At 42.8% G+C, this 9,908-nt stretch overlaps 1 protein-coding gene across 1 annotated transcript; it reads right to left on the reverse strand.

Moving 5' to 3' along the window:
• Positions 1-1,105: 1,105 nt before the first annotated feature.
• LOC140742182 (sialidase-2-like) lies at positions 1,106-5,727 on the reverse strand. Its single transcript, XM_073072963.1, has 2 exons — positions 5,320-5,727; positions 1,106-2,382 (listed from the first exon to the last, which is right to left on the reverse strand). The coding sequence occupies exons 1-2, from the start codon at positions 5,536-5,538 to the stop codon at positions 1,255-1,257; spliced, it is 1,347 nt and encodes a 448-aa protein (XP_072929064.1). The 5' UTR covers positions 5,539-5,727; the 3' UTR covers positions 1,106-1,254.
• Positions 5,728-9,908: the final 4,181 nt, after the last annotated feature.

Genomic DNA, 9,908 nt, shown 5'->3' on the forward strand with positions numbered 1-9,908 from the left:
GTTCTCTCCAGCATCATCTCATCTCGAACAAAAAAAAAACCTCAAGCCCAACCTCATTGGCCCTCACCAAGAAAACCTCCCGCTAACTGGAAGGCACACATTCCACATCATCCCTTATCTTCAACAGTAACCCAAACAGGCTGAAAGCAGAACAGAGCTGCTAAATGAAATACCTACAGCTTAACAGTAAAGATGTGAACCAGGGCACTACACCGACTAAACTCCTTGCATTGAAATAGATGCAACGCCATGCTCAACCTTTCATTCCTGTCTTTGAACGTATGTTTAACGTCTACTTTCCCACACCCACTACATTAGCTGTGCTGGAATGCTGGTTCCCATCCCTCTAACTCTTGTTTAAACTCCCTGGAGCAACACTTTATACTGTCTGGCAAAGATATTGACTCCCCCTCCAGATTAAGTACAAACTGTCCCATTTGTACTGGTCCCACCCTCCCTGGAAGAGAACCCAATGATCCAAAAAATCTAAAGCACTGTCTTCATGAACACAACTTTCAGTTGCTGTAGATATTAGAGTTTGTGCTTTAAACATCAGCACAATGAGGGAACCACCTTTACATTGGAGAAACCAAACTCAACTTTGCTTCATTAACAACTGACCACTGCATTCTTTAGAGCAGAAACTTACTGCAATATTTTGATTCACGAGAAACTCTAAGAAATAGTCATAAAAGCGTATCTCTATTTTGAAAGAGACTGATCTTTTTTCAATAAAAGGTTATTCAAAGCTCACTGTTTCTATGCATGACCTCACTTATTAAATTTATTTATTTTTGAGCATGATATTAGCAGACTGACTGCTGTTCTCTACCTCCAGCATTAATACAGAATGTGGAAATTTCCCATGTGTTCTCTGGTATCAGCAGGTGGAATCTGACAACCTGTTGTGTGCAGACCTGTTGTGCCGTGATTGTTTGCATTGAATAAAAGTGCTTTTGTGGTTATATCTGCATTTTTATTTCAAAGCTAGCAAGCATTACAAAATTCCTTTGATTTAGTTAACCTGCCAGAAGGTTATTTCATATGATTAACATCCAATTCTGGGTCTTCCCGAACCAGAAGCCCCAGATCGATAGTTCCATGTGAGTAGCACTTACAGTGTGACATCGAGCTTACATTGCCAGGGATCAGTAGAGCTCAAGAAAAGCAGCTATGATCTGTGCAAAGGTGTGTAAAAAGTAACTGAGGGATCACTGGGGACCCAAGCATCCCAAACACAATTTATTCCAGCTGCTAGCAGCAACAGCAACAAAAGCATCTGCTAATTGCACATTTGCCTGCTTCTGGATTCCCACAACATTTCTTGCTCTTGACAGTTTTCTCAATAATATCATCAATTTGCAAAACACAAAATGAGATCATATCGGTGTTTTTCCCATATTCAAACAAACAAGTAACAATAGGATTTCTTTCCTCAGGAAGTTTAACAAATGCCAGTTCTGAGTAGGCACTTTTATGAGGGAAAAAGACCCAAGGGTTTGTCCAGGTACGAAGGCCATCAGAATAAGAATTTGTCTGGGTATGAGCGTCACCAGAATAAGTACAAAGGTAAATTCCTAAATCCCTCCGTGACTTGGAGTTTGTGATGTGTGAGAACAATATAATGTCAAAATTTGAAGCATCACCTCCCTTTTGAGTGTGGTATGTTACAAGGTCAGGATAGTTTCGGACATTTGAAATGTCTGAGGCAGGGAAACTGATAATGCTGCCATGGCAACCTCCTGGACATTCAACCAGCTGTGTCACCAGTTCCTCTACTTTGAATTTTTCTCCACCATCATGACTGAAGGCTTCCACCCGATGATTCTTACAACTATTATTGTTCCGAGCATTGCAATATATTAAAGCTGGCCCACTGGATTTGTTGCCTTGATCCAATGACACCACCTGGCATTCCCCACACTCCTCCCCAGATATAAATTCACCAATTTGCAAGGAATCCCCATGATCATCACTGAAGAAAGTGAAAGCCCGTACCCTGGTGGTGTTATTGGACTCTTTCACGTGAGCATTGGCAGGGATAACAAGACGGCCATTCTTTAGCTGAATGCCGTGGCCTGGACCCAAAGCAAATGTTGCCCATGTATTGATGGTGTCATCCGTGCAAGGCTTTGCTTTAGGACCGTTGCATTTGTCTGTTAGATGTACAGTGTCACCCCACGTCTGTCCATTGTTGCCACTAGTAACATAACAAAGATGTGCAGCGTTTTTTCCACTTTTGATTTGCTCTTGCTCTGTTTTTCCATCGACCGCAATGAAGAAGAGAAAGACCGTCTTCTTTTCTTTATCATAGACGGGACAAGGATTCATGGATCGGTATTTCTGTAGTTTTGCAGACTTCATAGGTGTGGCATGATTCCACTGAAAAAATGAGACCAAGACATAGTCAGATAGAATAGAATTCTAGCAATTTTAACATTCAAAAATTCCTGGGGATTTTCCATTCATTGAAATGACATAAATACTGAACAATAAGAGCCAGCTGACCCATTCAGCTCAGCCATGTGTGTCCTGATCCCCTTTAAATGAACTGACTTTAGAATGGCTGCAGTTTTTGTTTGCCAGCACTTCCTACAATCCACTGCAGACGTTAATCACTTGACAAAAAGACAGCTCTGACTTCAGAAGGGAATTTACCTTTTAACAATTTATAACCACCGTGATCAATCTGCAGTGATAATTTAACTTCAAGCAATCTTTTGCATTGACCTTCCCCATTCTAGCTGTTTAAATCTGCATGATCTGTCTCCTCTTAAAGCAAATTAATTACTTTATTGTAATCCAGCCCCAAGTTTCAAACATCCTGAACCTGAGTCACATTTAACCCTTTTCCTGTATTTTGTTCAGAGCCTGGGAACCTTCTCAGTGTCCCAGGACAAACAAGCATCAAAGTCTAAACATGCACCCAGTTATCATCGTACTCCAGTTTCCGGCTCTGTGTCCAAGCACCAGCTTTCTCACATTCCTTCTACCCTGATAACAAAACCAACATCTGCTGCCCTTCCTTAATTGCTCTGGAGAGGATGACAGAGAAAAATTATCTTGAAGGTTGAAGATTTCTCATAATATTGTTATAATGGTTTAGATTTAATTAGCTTTCAGATACTTTTGGAAGTAGTACTGTGGAGTAGGAATATGGCATTCAGTTTCTCAGTTGACACGACCAGTTACTGAGATTAAATAGACAGCATGTACTACAGCCACTGTAGAGATGGTAAACCCAATACCAAAAGGTGTCTCCTCTGAAATAAAATCAGGTTTCATAAATGTTATTGGATCTTCTCCCATCCAAAGAATTGGAGAATTTCCCATCACACATCGGACCTGCCTCCCAGACGGTGGCAAGGCTTTGGGGAAATACAAAGCAAATGACCTACGACAGAGAACCCGGACTCTGACCGGCCCTTGTAACAGTAATGTGTGTGTCTGGTCAGTTCTCTTTGTATCCTCAAGAATACCATGAGATTTGTCACACATAGAACATAGAACAGTACAGGCCCTTTTAACCTACTGTAAGATCAATGTAACTCTTCCCTCCCACATAACCCTCCATTTTTCTGTCATCCAGTTGCCTATTTAAGAGTCTCTTAAATGTTCCTAATGTTTCTGCCTCTATCACCACTCATTGCAGTGCATTCCACACACCCAGCCCTCAGTGTAAAAAATCTATATCTGACATCCCTCCCAATTAACAACTCATAAGGTGACCGTTGAACAAAACTGGGAATAACTGGAGATGGAGCATCTTTTGGGATGGAGCAAATTGTGAATGAAAGTGGAAGTCTGTGACAGGTGGAAGACTGAAGACAGTAACTGACAAAAGGGGTGAAATGCAAGATGAAATGAAGCACCGTTAAGGAAACTGTGGTAATTCCACATTTATCTGCAAATGTAGGGATCTTTCCTGGAAGTACCTCTTCTACAGACTCCTCGCTCTTTAAGTAACAACATCTTCTACCAGAAACATTACAACTACTTCTTCTATAGATTAATTAATATTAATCCTTAAAATGTATGACGACTTTACAATATCAAGATTTAGTACTGCATAGTTAATTCAGAATAGTAATTTTAGATGCTTGTTTTCCCATCCACCCCTCGCTCCATATGGTCATAAGTGGAGATATGAATTGATGTTTTCACTATAGTTAAATTCATTCACAACAATGCAGAAAAGGAAACATCTTATCCCAGCATGCAGCAAGAGCTGGATAAAAGCTAGGTGTAGGCTAATAAACACCAAGTAAAGTTTATGCCGCTTGAGTAACAATGATGGGTAAAGATCACTACCAAGAGAGAACATAAGATATAGGAGCAGGAGTAGGCCATCCAGCCCATCGAGCCTGCCCCACCATTAAATAAAATAATGGGAAACACTTCATTCAGACCAGCCACTCAAACACTGTTGCTGATCTGACTGGTATTATGCCAACTCACCTCTTGACTCCCTAAATCACAGGTCAAGAAAGTGATTACGTACTCTTACTATAGTTTGAACAGCATTAGAACATCATTCAGTGCAAAGCTGCTTCCCTAACTCTCTGTACTCCAGCCGAAATCATTTGCCTGTTTTGTCAGCACCTCCCAAACCCAACATCAACTAAAATTACAAAGGTTGTAGCTGAAGAAAATGCCACCAATTCTCCCCCCCCCCACCCACCCCAGGTCCCAGACCACCAGAGGTGGGAATATATTGACATTCCTTCATTAGTGGCTAATTTCTGGAAACTTCTGTGGAGAACCTTCACCAAAGAGGTTGCTATACCTCATGAAATTAATTCCCAGCGTGTTCCAATGAGTAATTATGGAGAGAAACAAAAGGAAGACCTTGCCAGTTACACCCACATTCAAACAGTGAAGACACACTAAGTGGGAGTTAATGCTAACCGGGAAAAGCTGAGATTTTTTTCTTAGTATTGTAGTGCCAGCAGCTTCCAAGTCCAAAGCTGAGAGGAAGGAAGCTGCCTCCTGCAAGTGGACAAAAGACAGGGCGAATGAATTCAATTGTAGAATGTTTATCACTCCCAAAATAAGGAAAAGTACATTCCTCTGCATATCCTCTGCAGTGAGGACAATTCACAAGCTATGTTTAAGATTGACATGTGGTACATATCAAAACCTTACAAAGAACGTAATTTTGAGTGAGTTGCAGAGTAATACACACAGTCACTGTAACCGAATCAACATACACAAGATGCTGGATGAAACCATACTGTTGTCAACAGGTTGCTCAGTTTGGTTGTATTTTTAAGTATAGTCACATTTGCTTACTTGCTCGGATTTCTACTTCTAGCTTACCTGAAAATCTTTTGAAGATTGATTATATTTGCCGCATTGATGGTACAAGACGTCGGCACTTTCATCTTTGGGGCCGTGTCTGCTCTCCGCAAAGGCCAGAAGTATGTTTGAGTCTGGAATGTGGAGCAGTGCAGGGATTCGAAATCCACCCTTCTTCTTGAACAGATCGGTTTTGTGCAAAGAATCTGAACAAGCCATCTTGGTAGAAAAGTAGAACATTTTGTAGTTATATAAAAGATACTAACTTCTCTGCTGAAGGAGAAAGTTCCTCAATATTACTTCTGAATCTTGGTTTTAAACTGTACACATTGAATAAGTGAGGAGCCCAGGCATTTGGCCTCTCTAGATCATAGCAGCGCTATTAGGAGCAATTCAGCTTGTCCCTGCCCTGCCCTCCTCCACACACTAAGGAATTCTTCCCTTTCAGTTATTGAATAGTTTGAATTTTCCTTGTCTTTTTCCATGTCCAAATAACTACGTCAAATCTGACCAGAGGATATGACCTTTTAATCTTTTCTCTGAAAGAGCCAATTGTAATGAAGAGTATTGATTTAATGTCAAACCAATAAATAACTTCTATTGGATCAACACTGAGTTTTTTGTTTAATGATTAGCAGTCATCGTATTAGTTTGTGCATTCATATTTCTAAATAAGAGGCTGTGGGTTGAAGGTTGACACCTCTGAGGGAATGCTACAGTGTCGGAGGTGCTCTCTCCTTGCTTGCTGATCTGCTGAATATTAATGTCTTAGGAGATGACAATAAAGATGATGCAGAATCTTCCACATTCTTAATAATAATGACCGAGACTCTGGTCATCTTCAAATGACTCACCCTCTTCAATGTCACCCTCGGCAGAACTGCAAGGGGCTTATCAAGGAGGTCTGGGAAAAGCAAGGGCAGCTGTATGCGTAACGAAAAACAAATTAGTAGCAGCATCAGACCAGTTGGCCTATTTTGTGTTGTCAGAGGGTATCTATACTGATGTTAGGACAACCTTCTCCTCTCAGAAATTCTCCTGCTGAATCTGCTTTGGAATACCTGTATTGCTACTGAATGCTTTTTAAGTAAGGCGACTAAAACCGTTTGCATGCATGACCTCACCCTGTACATCTATTGTTACGTACCCGTGACATGTGACACGTGACTGGGGTTGAAGCTATACTGGACTTGAGGTAATGGTCTTATGATGGTGGAGTGACGTCATTTTCCCGCCAGTAGAGGTCATGTGACAGTTTTTTTTACGGGGTATAAAAGGAGGACCCCTCCCTGTGAGGAGGGACAATTCGTGGCTGGGTTTGCCATGTTGACTTCATGCCGCTGCATGATTTAATGTTATGACGCAGTTTAGTTGAAAGATGAAGTTTTATCTAATGCCTAAAGTTTAAAAGGTCATTGCCAGCAGTTTCCTTACAATACTGCTAGTTGAGAATCAGTGGAGAGTGAAGATCGGAGTTCGGGAGTTAAAAATCGAGGAAAATTGATTCCGACGGTGAAACAGGTTCGACCTTGTTTGATCCTCATTCGGAAGGATTTCGTTGATTGTTCTCGTGTTAATCCCTGGGAAATACCAGAAAGAATTGAGAATGGTGTTTTGAAGGAAAGGTCAGTGCCTTTAAGCCGTTTTGTTTTGTTACGTAAATTCTTCGTGGGAAAAGTTCGACTTGGGAACCGAAACAACACGACGTGAAAGAGAACTTAAATTGTCTTAAAAAGTCTCTCCCTTAAATGGACTGTGAGCATTTTGAACTTTTGCAATACTACTTTGAAGAACTGTTTTTGCAACATCGCTTTAAGAACTGTTTAAGCTTCATTGCTTTAAGAACTGTTTAAGCTGCCGCACAGCAGCTGATTTCTGGTTACGTTAGTGTTTTGTTTACTTTTGGGGGGTTTGTTTTCAGTGTTTAATAAACGTGTTATTTGTTATAAAAACCCCTGCCTAACTCATATATTTATTGTTGCCTGAATCCGTAACACTATGAAAAATAAACAACCTGCTTTTTGAACCACAATCGCTTTCCAACATCCGCCAAAATATAATTTGCCGTCTGAGCTACCTTTTGGACTTTCCTGTTAGCTTTTTGTGATGAATGTTCTGAAACCCCCAGGCTCTCTCAACTTCACTCATCTGCAATCCCTCTGCATTTCCATAATAATCCATCCTCTGATTGTTCACACTTCCCACATTTATCCACGCCACCTCTTTTCTCCCAGCCACTCAATCTAACCTTTTGCAGATCCACAAAGTCCTCATCACCAAATGGCGTCTCCACTTATTTCCAGGTCATTGGCAAGCTTGGAACTTCACATTTTGTTCCATCCTCCAGGTCATTAATCTAAATACTGTAGTAATCAACTGAGGGGAAGGAAGCGATCCCAGGGGTACTCAATTGGCTCGGTCCTTCCAGCCTGTGCTATCCACACTAACACACTTCCTCCAGTAACTTGGGGCTTACCTACTGTAAATATAACTTTATATAAACCAGTAAGACCCCGGCATCGCATCAGATACACAACATTCACCAAAAATCCCGATGCCTCTTGTCCAGTCTGCCAGTTCCTCTTCAGTGCTTCTCCCATTCACAGGCACCCTTCCTTCCGAACGGACGGAAGTGAAGGATCACTGGCAGTTGAAACAATTGTTTGGGATTTGTGCAGAAAGTAGAGTTAGGAAGAGGGAAAGTGACAGGAAGTGTCCAGGATATTGGGATGGGAGAACAGACTGGTGCCGCTTTGTGCTCTGAGAGACGGGGGTCGCTAAGGCTGAGCCGGAGAACCGCTGGTCGCGGGCACCTCAGAAGCGGCGGGGCGTCCACTGACAGAGACGAGGATGGGACAAGGTATTTGACCCCTCGGTTCACCGGCCAGCTCCGGATTCGCTCTCACTGTCTCCGGAGGGAACAGGAGGAGTTGCACGATTCACCCCATCTCTGACCGTCAGACACTTACCCCGGGTCGGTAACTGTCTCCGGGTCCAAAACGCTGCCGCCCGTCTCGGCCGCTGAGAAATAGTTACCACCAGAGCAAATTCCCTCTCATTAAATAGTGAGAACACCGCACCCTCACCCCCACCGTCACCGTCCCGGATCCAAGTTGTCCGACTGTTTCTGTCAACAGCACTCCTCTGCGATACCGAACTGTTTGCTAGAAATTCACTGAACTGTGAATTCCGAGAAGATGCATTGGTAAGAAAGAGATGCAGATGTTTATCTAAAATTATCTAAATAATGAAAGATTCGTTTCCTCCTTTGGGCTGCCGCCCTCATCGCAAATAATTAACGTTACAACACACAAATAAACGCGGGAGAACCCGGCAGGTCAGGCAGCATCCACAGAGGGTAACAAACAGTCAATGTTTCAGGCCGAGACCCTTCATCAGGACCGAAAAGGAAGAGTGTAGACTTCCGAAAATAAAACAAAATGAGGTGTTTTATGTTTCAGAAAAACCACAACACATTTTAAGAAACACTCAAGCCCGAAAACCCTTCACGTAATTACTACATAACGTCAGACCAGCCACGTAAACTGATCCTCAACCCAACGTCAGTGGTGTGAATTGCCTACGTTTCCACCAGTTACATTACCCTACCCCAGAATTCACTAAGACCGGCATTCTGAGCCTGTCCAGAGCTCAGACCAGGCCCCCTGTTCGCCTTGGAAATGGCATTCACGATACATTGGAGGACCTTCTCACAGTGTGCTGTGATGGAGATGTCATCCGCATACTGAAGCTCCATGATAGTGGTGGGACTGACTTTGTCCTCGGCCTTGAACTGGGCGACTAATTCTGCCACCTAACAGCTCCTTCCATCCTCGTTTGGATAAAACTTTCAACAGGAATATCCAGAGGGTATTGGGGAATACTGGGGTCTGTTTAAATCTTCAAAAACATCTTTGGGTACAAGTCCAGAATACATCAGGATTGGTCTGATAATAATGACATGGAGATTGGTTTGTTCTGTCTCCAAGAAAAGGAAAGCCTTTTGTGCCTGGCAGAATGACATTGCAGCAAGGCCAAAAGAGAGGCTTACTCCCGAGCCGAGGCAAACGTCCAACTCAGTGAAAGAGCTAAAGAACTCATGATGGACTGGAAATCCAGAGCCTGGCAGATTCTGGTAATATGAGAGGCTTCTTCAGTGCCACCAAATCAGACTGCCGTCCAAGTTACTGCAGATTAAATCCCCTGCAGAAAGGACGGGAAGAAATTGCTAAAGGATCGGCAGGATATCAACAATCGATGGAGAGGGCACTTTCAGGAACTGTGGCTGCACTGCTGAAGCAGAGGTTACTGACCAAGTCCACCAGAGACCTGTGGAGAAGATACGGGGGAACCTCCCAGTGTGAAAGAGGACCGTAATGCTAATGGGAGACTGAAGTGCAACAACGCCACTGGTTCTGACAGGATCCCAGCAGAGATCCCTAACGAAGGTGAACCGTCACTCCTGCATCTTGCCCCTGATGGTCTGAGCAAAAGGAGCAACTGCCCTCAGACGTCAGGGATGCTCTAATAGTGACCATACTCAAGAAGGGAGATGAGGCAGCTCATGGCAATTACAGAGGTATCTCCCTGCTGCAACAACAGGCTAAGTG

Source organism: Hemitrygon akajei, chromosome 2, assembly GCF_048418815.1.
Source record: "Hemitrygon akajei chromosome 2, sHemAka1.3, whole genome shotgun sequence".
Lineage (NCBI taxonomy): Eukaryota > Metazoa > Chordata > Chondrichthyes > Myliobatiformes > Dasyatidae > Hemitrygon > Hemitrygon akajei.